The sequence below is a fragment of the Arachis ipaensis genome, chromosome B03 (genome assembly GCF_000816755.2).
Source record: "Arachis ipaensis cultivar K30076 chromosome B03, Araip1.1, whole genome shotgun sequence".
Taxonomy (NCBI): domain Eukaryota; kingdom Viridiplantae; phylum Streptophyta; class Magnoliopsida; order Fabales; family Fabaceae; genus Arachis; species Arachis ipaensis.
The window spans coordinates 82,034,916-82,047,371 of record NC_029787.2 but is presented as its reverse complement, the minus strand read 5'-3'; the positions used below and the strand labels follow the sequence as shown (position 1 = coordinate 82,047,371).

The window sequence follows — 12,456 nt, the reverse complement described above, 5'->3', positions numbered from 1 at the left end:
CTTATAATGATGAAGTGAAAAAAATATATGAATAACAATTTATAGAGATAATAAAAGATAGAGAAGGTAGGTTATCTAAAATTTTTGTATATAAAAAAGGAATAGAATGAGAAAGAAAATACTCAAATGACTTTTAGGTATGTGCAGATTATGTTAGGAGAATCTAACTCGCGTTTAGGTAAAATCTCTAATTTGAATTATCACTTTGCAAGCCATATAAAGTTTTCTATGTTTGAAATTTGGAAATAGCTATTAGAAATAAATTTATAAAAAATGGAGTTAAATTTGAAATGAACTTTGAATGAACTCAATCGATAACTATAGCTTGAGATATTTACAAAATACTGTTAGTATATCAAGCTGGTTAGTTAGAGCGCGATTTTCTAATATGAACTTGTAACAGATTTATCTACATAATTGAATTTGAATTTGAGATTTCACTGAACTCAAAGAATAAAACTAGTTTTCTTATCTTTTTATGTAGCCAAAGATTATTCAAATCCAATAAGTATGGAATTAGTTATGATTATATCTTGAAAGGTTATTTATTATCAATTAGAAATTCGCTAAAACTAGTGTTTTTATATTTTTAAACACTACAAGAAAAACATTGAGCACCGTCAAATTTACTGTCGAATTTAGTGTCGCACTTTAACGCCGACTTTACCGGCAGATTTAACGATGGTTTTGGTGTGGGGTTCGTCATGTCAAATCATTACCAGCGTATTTCCATTTCTAACGGTAAATTTGCCGTTAATAATTGGAGGAAAAATGAGAAAAATAGGTGCGAACTTTAGGACAAATTTACTGTCAGAAAAATCCGACGATAAAAACTTTAGTGGAACACTTCGTTTTGGCAACACGCCCCGTTACCGTCGGATTAATCGTCCCTAAATTTGAACCGCAAATCATTTTTCCTTTCATTTCGAATTTCTCTCTCTCTCTCTCTCTCTCTCTCTCTCTCTCTCTCTCTCTCTTATCGCCTCTCACCCTCTCACCATTTTACTGTCATTGCTACTGCAAATGCTTCAGCCGCCACTGCAGCAAACGCTTCTGCCGCCACTTTTGCTCTTCTTCTTTTCAGCGCCGGCATGAGGTCAAGGGCTCCTACTATTGTTATTTGTTATTAGTTATTATAAAATAGGATTTGTGTTGATTTTTATTGATTTGTGTTGATTATTCAGGTTGCTTAGTAAAGTTTTTATTATATATTTTTCATTATTGTTAATTTGTTCTTAATATTTTACTTGAAAATTATATTTTAGTGCTTTAATTTTCTTTTCAAATTGGTTGTTGCTTCAATTAAATGATAATTTAGAATCAGTTAGAGAATTTATAAAATGGAATTTGATAATGAAGAAATTAAAATAAATTATATGATTTAGGGTCACTACAACATTTTCAGGTTGAGACAACATTTAAAAAGTGTTGCCTAAAGGCTGACAAAAAGTTGCTTTTGATCTATGGCAACACTTTTGGGCCTAAGGCAACATTTTTGGTCGGCGTTGCATATGCAGCCGTTGCCTTAGATCAAGGCAACACTTTTTTGTTTCAAAAGCAACGCTTTTGAGAGCAACACTTGGTAAGTGTTGCCTTTGGTTGAAAAACAACAACACTTCAAAGGTGTGTTTGAGATAACATTTTTGCAGTGTTATCTCTTCTCTCATATTTTGGTTACTACTAAAAAGTGTTGCTTATTTGCAATAAAATGCAACTCTTTTACGTGTTGCTTATAAATTAGAATTTGCAATCTTTTGAAGTGTTGTCTATTTAAAATAAAATACAACTCTTTTACGTGTTGCTTATAAGTTGGAATTTGCAATCCTTTGAAGTGTTGCCTATTAGTTTTGAATATGCAACCCTTTAAAATATTGCCTTTTCTTTTGGATATGCAACCTATACAAGTGTTGCTTTTTCTTTTGGATATGCAACCATACAAGTGTTGTCTAATATTCAAAATATGCAACTAATAAAAGGGTTGCCTTTTTGATAAAAATAAAAATTATTTTTGTAATAAAAATATAAAAAAATAAAATTTACAATAAAATTTTTTGTTCATACATGTGTAATTATTTTAATTAATAAATAAATTTGTGCACAATAAAAAATAATTATAAAAGAGACAAAATAACTAAAAATGAAATTCTAATTAAAATAGATATTAAAAAGTTCAATTAGTATTTTAAATACATGTTCATCAATAATTCTCAACGGTTGTTCTTTGCCAAATACTGCAGTAAATGCTTTCTCGAGAGTGTCTCCAGCTTCTTGGTGGCTCTTAAGTTTATCCTATTAAAAGAAAACATAACAATTTTAGCTTGTTCCACTCACTTATTCTCATGCTTCTTTCCAAAACAGTCTAAAAGTAAAGGTGTTATGTCATGGCTATTTCCTCGGTTCAAGAAGAAGCATAGCAATAATGTGATGATGAGTTTCCCAAACAGAACTGAATCTGAGAAAGTTTCTCAAGTTCTTAAGGACATGTGAATAGTTTCAATTGAGACACTCAAGAGGGAGTTAATGGAAGCAAATGAGAGTAGGGATGCAGCATTAATGGAAGTTTCTGAGATGAGAACTTCATTGGGGGAACTTTTAATACTTTTAATAATGATATAATGAACATATTAAAAGTTAAAACTTAGATTTTATGTCCTTTACCAGTCATGTCCATATCAGCTACCCATTAAATATAAATAGATGACAGAAATTAAAGGATGATTTGATTAATTTCAAACCTAAAAAAGCAAGCTGTCTTAAATTAATGCCTACCAAATCCCAAACTCTAAAAGGACACGGGACACTATTGTGAGTTTGTGACAAGTCACTGTTATTTTAATTAGAATTAAGAGGTAATATATCATTTAACATTTGTATCTTTGACTTCTCGCCTGCTATATCTAAATAAATTAAAGCATAAGCAATTCACATGTATATTTTAATTATGGACCCCACAAAACATGATCATGTATGTTTTAAATCTACTTAATTAGTTATTTATAAATTATATTAGCTTTCAAGAAGAATCCTCCTCCACGGGGAATTGACTTTGAAGGCTCTAAAATCAAGATATATACATATTACATACTATAACAATACATTTTTTTAGTTTAAACCCTCCGGTGGGAATCTTAAGGGTAGAAGAGAATCCAGGATTTTATATTCAGGATAGGATCTTAAGTTTTATACAGGACAATCTGACTTAAAATAATACTGTAAATTAAGGCAGTTTTATTTTAGATCAATTTGTAAATTAAGGCAGTTTTACTTCAACTTATTATGACTTACAATAACAGCTTGTGTTCCTGAATCAAGCTCTTTTCCTTTTCGTCCAGTTCGAGTTGCAACAAACACATCAACCTGTGATGGGTCTTCTTTGTTCTCATTCATTTCACGCTACAAGTAAGGGAAAAGAGTATTAAAAATGGCCAAAAATAATATTTATCTAGTTTTAAGATGGTCATTATACAACAAGAAAAAACTTATAAAAAATCAAAATTATTACCATTTCATTACGCACTCTTGCAAAATTTATAGGTCCCATTCGATGTTGATGTTGTTGCTTTTTACGATTTTCAGAATTTAAACGAGATAGAGCCTATACCCAACAAAATTAAAGGGAGTTATATGTAATAAACCAAAAGCATAAAAAAAGACAAAGAAACAGAATTATTTATTCTACAACTCACCTTAACAGAAGGAATACTCCATTATGCAATTAACTTTTGAAATTGAACTTCTGGAATATCTAAAGGGCGATTTTTCAGCATATCTTCAATGTTGTTATATATCTCAAAATGCTTTCCCTTGATTCTTGTTTTGTAACCTTTCCAAGCTTCTCGAACACCAGTCATCACCCACCCTTTCCCCTCTTTTGGAAGAATGAACTTTGACTACGAAAAAGTACAAAACAAAAATTGTAAATGACAATTCAAGAACACTAAAAACAAAGACAAAACTGTAGTGTAAAACAGCAGCTATATATTTTCACAAAACTACAGCTAAGCCATACGAAATTGAAAATTTTCAGATCATAAAAAATAGATGAGAAATAAAACACTTACATTAATATATTTCCATATGCGCTTTTTTACTTTGAGGGGCACAGCTTTCCAACTAGTGTACATCAATGTTATGAAATCGCTATTCCTTCCCATTGTTCCAATAAAGTAAGTTAAATCATTCACTCTTCTTGGAGTTGGTCCCATTGCTTGTCCTTTATAAAAAGTCACCTCTTCTCTTTCTTCCCAACTTCTTGCATGGATTTTAGCACACCATGTTTTTCCTCGTGTCCTTCTAGTCTTTGGAGTATCTATAAATATGTGCAATTTAACCATTTAAATGAATTATATAGCTATACATGCTAATGAATAAGTAAAATGATAATTATGTATAAAGTGCAGCACCTTTAACATTGTTAGTTTCCATAAGGTGATTGTCATCACCATGAAGAACTTCATCTTCATATTCACCAACATAGTCCTCATCATCCGAGAAATCATCATCATCATCATCATCTCCAACTTCATTAGCATTTGCTCCACTATGTTCCTCCTCTCCTTCCACATGAATCCCATTTGTCTCCAAAAATGTATCAAGTGTCATGGCTTGACAACTTGATTTTGTATTTATCTTCCTAAGATTTTGTTGCTTTTCTTGAATAGATCTTTCGTTTTCAGCACTTGGTTCAAAATCGTCATCTTCTCTTTCCAAATGAACCCCATGTGTCTCCAAAAATTTATCCATACCCATGGTTGGACGCTTTTTAAGATTTTTTGGTTCTTCTTCACTAGCTCCAATTTTCTGGTTCGGCATACTTTTCATTCTTTTGGAAAGTGGGACTTCTTTTTGAGTGCTTTGCTTAGAAGGCATAGGAGTCACTCTCTTTTGTCCATGACCACCAGCCATCATTGGAGAGATAAAATGTTGCTTCTTATGAATTTCTGCTGTATTTTTCTGCATGAATTGCTTGTTGCTTTGATACTGTTTTACCAGTCTTCTCCGCTTTGGAGTAGTTCTTGTTTCCATTGTATTTCTGAAATAAAACAAAACAAAATAAAAGATGACATTAGACATTAGAATTTGGCAATGTAAATAAAGTTCTTTCCCAACACCAAATTCAGCCTTTAATAAATCATTAAAAAACTGAATGGAGTTGTTTGCTGAGGATATAATTGAAGACTACTATTTAATAGTAATAAACAAGAAGGAGCTGAAGGAGATAACATTGTGGAACTGAAGGAGCTGTTTGCTGAGGATGTAATTGAAGACTACTATTTAATAGTAATAAACAAGAAGGCATGCCATAAGACACATATATAAAAAAGTGATACATCTTTCATTCCACTTCCCTACTATTTAGTGTAATGAAGGAAAAAAGTATAAATCATTCAATGTCGTCTTCGGAATTATCTTCTGATTCTGTGTTGTATTCTTGTGAAAGAAGAACTCCTTTTGAAGCATCTATAACAACTTCGTGCAAGTCACCCCTAATCAAATCAATTTCACCATTATCATTGGGTATAGAAGGACCCATTGACTGGTCAGATGGCTCTTTTTCATATATAGCTTGGGGATCAACATCATCTTCGTCACCTATGCTAAATAAATCCCTTGGAATTGACTTCATAACATAATGTTTATTTTGATCAAATGGATCTTGCACATAGAAGCATTGGTCTACTTGACATGCCAACACAAAAGGCTCTTCTTGATAGCATTTTTTGTTGAATTGAACATACGAAGAGCCATAGCCATCCTCTTGAGTCTCATACCAGTCACATCTAAACAATACAACCTTAAAATTGCCAAAGTAGTCTAACTCAATTATATCATTTATTCTGCCACAGTAGGAAACTTTTGCATGAATTGGATTTGGATCCTTTGCACTTGCAAAGCTCGTAGTCAACGCAACTAAAGTTACACCACTATTTTGCGTCTTGCGTCTTGCCTCACATTGCCTAGTATGAAATCTATACCCATTGATAAAATACCCCGAATATCTTTTTGCAATCTTGTTGGGCCCTCTAGAAAGCTCCTTAATCCAATCTGGAACATTCTGACGCATGGCACGTGCTTTAAACCATGAGGGAAAGTTCATACTATGGTTCTTAGCTTTCACCCAACTTGTTCCTTGTTGATCAGCCTCATGCTCTCTAAATCCAAAATTAGGATTTTCGTAAGTAAAACCTAGAGATAATACCATGATTCATAATTAAAAAAATTAAAAGAAATGGACAGTTCAATAATATGTTTGGTAAGTAGGATTTACCTAACATAGTCTTCAATTTTTCCACAGTTCAATAATATATAGCTATGGGCTTGGTTTCGAGACTTGTCGTCAAGAGAAAAAAGCTCACCCTTCTTTGCTCCCAATGGACAGCCTTTCTTAGGAAACAAAATTGGAAACGAATGTGGAATTTCCGCTTCAAAGTCATTAGCATCATTATTCCGGGGTATTCTATTCAATTTTGTTTGAACACCATCATGTAAATAACGTGAGCAAAAAGTTAAACACTCATCAACCAAGTAGGCCTCCGCAATAGATCCTTCAGGACGACTTCTATTTCGAACATATGACTTCAAAGTACACATGTATCTTTCGGGAGGATACATCCACCGAAATTGAACTGGGCCGCCTAGTCTCACTTCATTAGCCAAATGAATAGGCAAATGCATCATTATGTCAAAAAATGAAGGAGGAAAAATCCTCTCCAATTGGCATAGTGTTATCACAATCTCTGCTTCCAATTGATTTATCTCTTCTAATGTGATAACCTTTTGACATAACTGACGAAAAAAAGAGCCAAGCCGAATTAAAGGGATTGCGACCGAATCTGGAAGTATACTTTTGATGGGAATTTGCAGTAAATAATGCAGCATAAAATGGGCATCATGAGTCTTGTAACCAGATACTTTTCTTTCTGCAAGGTTCACACATCGAGAAATATTTGAGGCAGCACCATCAGGTAGCTTTGCTTTCTTCAAGACATCACAAAAAATTGATTTCTCAGCTTTAGTCATGGAGAAACATGCTTTTGCAAACTTCACTTTTCTATGACCTCTTATTTCTTTTGGATGAAGATTCTTACGAATGCCTATTTCTTTCAAGTCATATCGAGCATTTAGGTGGTCTTTTGTCTTTCCAGATATATCCAAGAGAGTTCCAAGAATACTGTCAACTATATTCTTTTCTATATGCATTACATCAAGATTGTGTCTTGATGTGTTATACTTCCAGTAAGGTAAATAAAAAAAGATTGACCTTTTCCTCCACGGGCCTTCATTCACCTTTTTTTTTGTCTTCCCAAAGGAGTTCTCCATAGAATCTAAGTGACTTAAAACTTCCATGCCCTTTAGCAACGGTGGAGCTTTTCGATGTTCTTCTTTTCCATTAAATGACATTTTATTAGTTCTCCATGGATGTTCCTCGGGCAAAAAAACATGATGACCCATATAACACATCTTCCGACTATGTGTAAGATAACTAGAACAAGTCCTAGAGTTACAAGAAGGGCAAGCTAGTTTCCCCTTTGTACTCCACCCGGATAACATTGCATATGCAGGGAAATCACTAATTGTCCATAAGAGAGCTGCATGCATTTGAAAAGTTTTATTTCTTGCGGCATCGTATGTTTCTACCCCCAAGTACCCATAACTCCTTCAATTCCTCAATCAATGGTTGCAGGTATACGTCAATATCATTTCCTGGCGATTTTGGTCTCGGGATCAACAGAGAAAGCATGAAGTATTCTTGTTTCATGCACATCCATGGTGGCAAGTTATAAGTCATTAAAATAACCGGCCATGTGCTATGAGATATACTCATGGTTCGAAACGGATTGAATCCATCGCTCGCCAAACCAAGTCTCAAGTTACGAGGTTCCTTGGCGAATTCTGAATGTCGGTTATCAAAATCTTTCCATGATTGACCATCGGCAGGATGCTTTAGCTTTCCATCCTTTTTACGCTATTCCTGATGCCAACTCATATTCTTAGCGGTCTTTGAGCACATGAATAGCCTTTGAAGCCTGGGAATTAGGGGAAAGTGCCGTAATGTCTTTGCAGGAATGTTGTGAGCTTTCTTTGAAGATATGTCACCTTCAACTACCACAGGCTCATTCCAACGAGAAGTTCCACATTCATGGCAACATGTTTCATTCTCGTGCTCTTTCCAATATAGCATGCAATCATTTGGGCATGCATCAATCTTTTTATAATCAAGACCTAAATCTCTCACCATAGCCTTGGCTTTGTTGAAAGAAGAAGGGAGATTCAAGTTAGGAATAGCCTCTTTCAACAACTCCAGGAGGGAAGTGAATGAGGCATTGCTCCATCCATGTAAACACTTCAACAAGTATAGTCGGATGGTGAAAGATAACGTAGAAAATCCCTTGCAACCAGGATATAGTTCTTTGCTAGCCTCGTCAACCAAATTATAGAACTTCTTTGCATCTTCGTTCATACCTTCTTTTTCTCCCTCAACATCTGCCACATTCCTAAACCTTTCGTCTAGCAAGCCTTCAATGTCATCGCATGAATAAATCTCACCGGTATCACCAGTATCGACATCCATACCAATTACACTTTCCCCATGATTAACCCATCGTGTATAGCCCTTGACAAATCCAAAGCATATTAAATGGCTATAAATAGACTCTCTTTGACCCCAAAGGAAGTTGCAACATTTTGCACAAGGACATAGAATTTCCTCTCCTTGAGGATTTTCAACGGAGTAAGCATAGTCCAAGAATCTATTGATGCCGTCTCTAAACTCTTGGCTATGTCTTGGTAAACTCATCCAGTTCTTGGATGAGTCCTGGGAAAACCTAATTGTTCATAGTGATATTACTATTAAACTAAAAACGATTTTTATTTATCAAAATGGAATCTGAAACTTGCTATATATGCACAGTTACTTAATATAAAATATATTAAAAAGTGCAAAAGAATAACATAAACATATAAAAGCAAATAAGTATAAGATAGAAATATCTTACGAGGTCATGCCGCAATAATTTGCACTTAGTGTTCAGCTGCGTGCAGTAGCTTCATACTTAGCAGGGTTGGGATCCGTCAACAATGAGCAAATTGACAAAAGAACCTGAAATAGAACAAGATTAAAAACTTTATGTTTTCCAACATTCAAAACAGGATCAGCATAAATGAGGTATTTTCATTCACATAGGATTCTATTTAGAAAATTTAAAAAAGAACAGATCCAGTTCTTATTAAGTATCTGCAGACCACATAGTGAATTATCAAGTTGGAACTAAAACTATAACTCAAGTCAGGATTAATGGATGTCTATTTTAAGTGCAGTATTATTTAATGAAAACTGTCTCCAAGTATGATCAGTACTAACATCTAGATGCATTAAGGAGATCAAATAAAAAATAAGATGAAATGAGAAAAAAAGAAACTTAAAAAATAAATATTTTCTAATTATTTTTAATAAAGAACACAGACCACAATTCTTTTTTTCTTTTTTAGTTTCTTTCTTGACCAGACCTGTAAAATAATGAGTTATATGTGGCGTTGAAAGAAGCCATCCAAAGAAGCCTAGTTAGTTGGATTTTATTATGCGCAAATATAACAGGACTAAGAATATTAGTTTAGTGGACTACTCTACATAAATGAACTAATCACTATTAATCTATTCTCAATTTGTCATTACTACTATACTAATCATTATGATTAGGATGTCAATTTCAATAATGTAATTTCTAGAAACAACCACAGTAGCTAGCTGTCCCACCCAATGACCCAGTCCTCATAATTGGTCCTCTTTATATATGTTTATGCTTAAAGTGGTAATTCACTAATTCCATTTCATTCCCCAGGAAAAGCATCAAAGAAGGAATAAATTATAAGGAAAATGATACTAATTTGATAACCACAAAATTTCCAATTACCAACAACTATGTATATTTTTTAGCAATTGTGCAAATACACATCATGTTAATATAAATACAAGAACCGTCTCTAAAAGATCAATTTGGAGATGTTGAGGTAGTCAAATTAGCATTACCAGAAAAATTAACCATGACTTGGAACCGACTACAGAGCAAGCCTCAGGGCGCTAACAAATTAACCATGACTTGGAAATCCAATGTTAAAAATAATTTAGTATTTATAAAGATTAAATAATAACAAAAAAATGAAAAATACTAAAAATTAATGGTTTGAAGAGTTTTTCTAAGCTCATCGTTACCCAAGGCAGATTATACCTGGTAACCTGAGTAGGAGCAGTAGAATGGGCAAGAAAGCGAGTACGATCCTCTATACTTGTCAGCAAAATCAAACAGCTGCAATGAACATGCATGTGTAGCTTAAATTAAATTAATTAAGTTAAATGTATGTGCAGGAAGAATTAGGCGAAAAAGGTGGTGTGTATTCCTGCACCAGCAGCTGCAAACAGCAGACAAACTGGAGAGGTTGTTCCTTCAGATTTGTGGGCTTGGAGGAAATACGGTCAGAAACCTATCAAAGGTTCACCTTATCCAAGGTAACTACTTCATTCACATTCTTAATTTCTTTTTCTTTACCTCCTTATTAATTACAATAATATTCTTGGTAACATCCATCAAATATTAATTAAATTGTAAAAACACGCTAGCTAGATGCAACAAATAATAATGCACATATTAATATCAATATGTGTATGTATTCTTATAGTAAGTTATATAATATTGCTGACCTATAACTGAAATCATCAATTTCTTGCAGTGTACTACTGTGTCTCTTCCATGTTTCTTGACCATTCAACACTCACACCTTTGAGGTTTTAAAAAACACAACCACATACTATTCAACAAGCTTCACTTAATTTCTTTAGCAACCCAAAGTTAAAAGCAATATCTCCTTTTAATTATTATTGATTGAAGAAATGACATTGTCAATTTGATTATTGTTGGTGATAGAGAGGTTAAATTTGTGTTTCTTAAGATGAATAAGTCTGTGACATTAATTATTATTTATTTTTATTATTATTAGGGGGTATTATAGATGCAGCAGCTCAAAGGGTTGTTCAGCAAGGAAACAAGTAGAGAGGAGCAGAACAGACCCAAACATGCTTGTTATTACTTACACTTCAGAGCACAATCATCCATGGCCTACTCAAAGATAACCATCATAGTGTAAAAATCATGTGTAGCTTGTGTTATCCAATTCACTCCAACTCCTTCCACACACCAACTCATCATAATAATTATACTAATCACTTCAACAACTGCTTCTACCATAACCTATCTCTGAAACCATTTCATCCCCATTATAATAATAAAACAACAGGTATTTTGTAATATATATAAGCTAAAATTTAAAATCATAATAAAAAAACCAAAATAAAATGGTACTGCACAAAGCTATGTATGTAAAAACAAGTTTAAGTTCAACCAGAAGATTTAAAATACACATGCAGTTCCATTAAACGCACACAATGACAGTAGAGTTGCTTCAACACTAATGCACACATACAGCAACAAATTTCATATAACCAAAAATTAGGATTCAAAACACAAAAATAGAAAAGAAAAACAGAGATAAAATCATGAGTACCTGTAAAACAATGATCAGCGGTGATGAACCCTAACAGAAGAACGCTGGCAAATTGGAAGAGATCATAGATGAACGGCAAGCAAAACCTAAAGACTTTATAGATCTGGTTACAAAATACACAAATATACACAAATATGAACGGCTAGCTCGAAACAGCAACATTATTACCAAAAACCCTATAATAGCAACATCAACATTATTAAAATTAAGATTCAAAATGAAAAAGAAAAAGGAATAGGCAGAATCATAGGTACCCGGTGATGAACAAGTGAGCAGAAATGATGGAAGCTCGAACTGCTAGCGGAGACGATCGAAGGTCAAACGCGAACAAAGTGGATTGAATCTCGATTGCGAGCAGAGAAGATTGAATCTCGAACTACAAGCAGAGAGAATCAAAGCTCAAACGCGTGTCAAGACCTCCATTGCCATCCTCGAAGAGAAGAAGACGAAGAAGAAGATGATTTAGTAGCACGTCAATGTCTGAGGAAGATGAAGATGAGGATGAATTAGCAAAGAAGAGCACACGTCAATGTCTCCTCTATTGCCATCATCGAAGAGAGGAAGATGAAGATGATTTTGTGCTTGTTAGGGTTGGGGTTTTGTCTCAGACTTTCTTTCAGTAAAAGGAAAAGAAGATGATGAATTGAAGACCCGTGGAGGAAAGGGGTTTTGTTTTTCTTTTTTTTAGTTAAAGTGGGAAAAAATATTTTGTTAAAATATTTGGAGAGAAGCTTATAATTTAAAAAAAAATATTAATTTATTTTAGACAACATTTACAAATTGATGTTTATTAAAAATTTTAAAGCAACTTTTATAAAATGTAATATATGAATACAATAAATGTTGTCTATTTAATTTATTAAAGCAACATTTTTGTTATGTTTTTTAATTAACTAAAAA

The 12,456-nt window shown here is 33.4% G+C and overlaps 2 protein-coding genes across 6 annotated transcripts; both read right to left on the bottom strand.

Moving 5' to 3' along the window:
- On the bottom strand, positions 1,769-12,193 carry LOC107630636. 5 transcript variants are annotated; one of them, XR_002359485.1, is made up of 9 exons: positions 11,811-12,193; positions 11,557-11,659; positions 10,227-10,304; positions 8,997-9,100; positions 4,062-4,309; positions 3,687-3,890; positions 3,503-3,595; positions 3,286-3,393; positions 2,212-2,289 (listed from the first exon to the last, which is right to left on the bottom strand). XR_002359485.1 is itself a non-coding variant. In XM_021119033.1 (6 exons), exons 4-5 carry the CDS (start codon positions 9,002-9,004, stop codon positions 7,967-7,969), a joined length of 867 nt encoding a protein of 288 aa, XP_020974692.1. In that variant the 5' UTR covers positions 9,005-9,100; positions 10,227-10,304; positions 11,557-11,659; positions 11,811-12,193; the 3' UTR covers positions 1,769-1,962; positions 7,964-7,966. The 5 variants fall into 5 exon arrangements, 4 of the variants coding, with proteins under 4 accessions (XP_020974692.1, XP_020974689.1, XP_020974690.1 ...); XM_021119033.1 differs by lacking the exons at positions 2,212-2,289; positions 3,286-3,393; positions 3,503-3,595; positions 3,687-3,890; positions 4,062-4,309 and adding exons at positions 1,769-1,962; positions 7,964-8,825; XM_021119030.1 differs by lacking the exons at positions 2,212-2,289; positions 10,227-10,304; positions 11,557-11,659; positions 11,811-12,193 and adding an exon at positions 4,404-5,032 and having other exon boundaries at positions 3,298-3,393; positions 8,997-9,019.
- LOC107633332 lies at positions 5,267-7,466 on the bottom strand. Its single transcript, XM_016336973.2, has 2 exons — positions 6,269-7,466; positions 5,267-6,152 (listed from the first exon to the last, which is right to left on the bottom strand). Exons 1-2 carry the CDS (start codon positions 7,459-7,461, stop codon positions 5,384-5,386), a joined length of 1,962 nt encoding a protein of 653 aa, XP_016192459.2. The 5' UTR covers positions 7,462-7,466; the 3' UTR covers positions 5,267-5,383.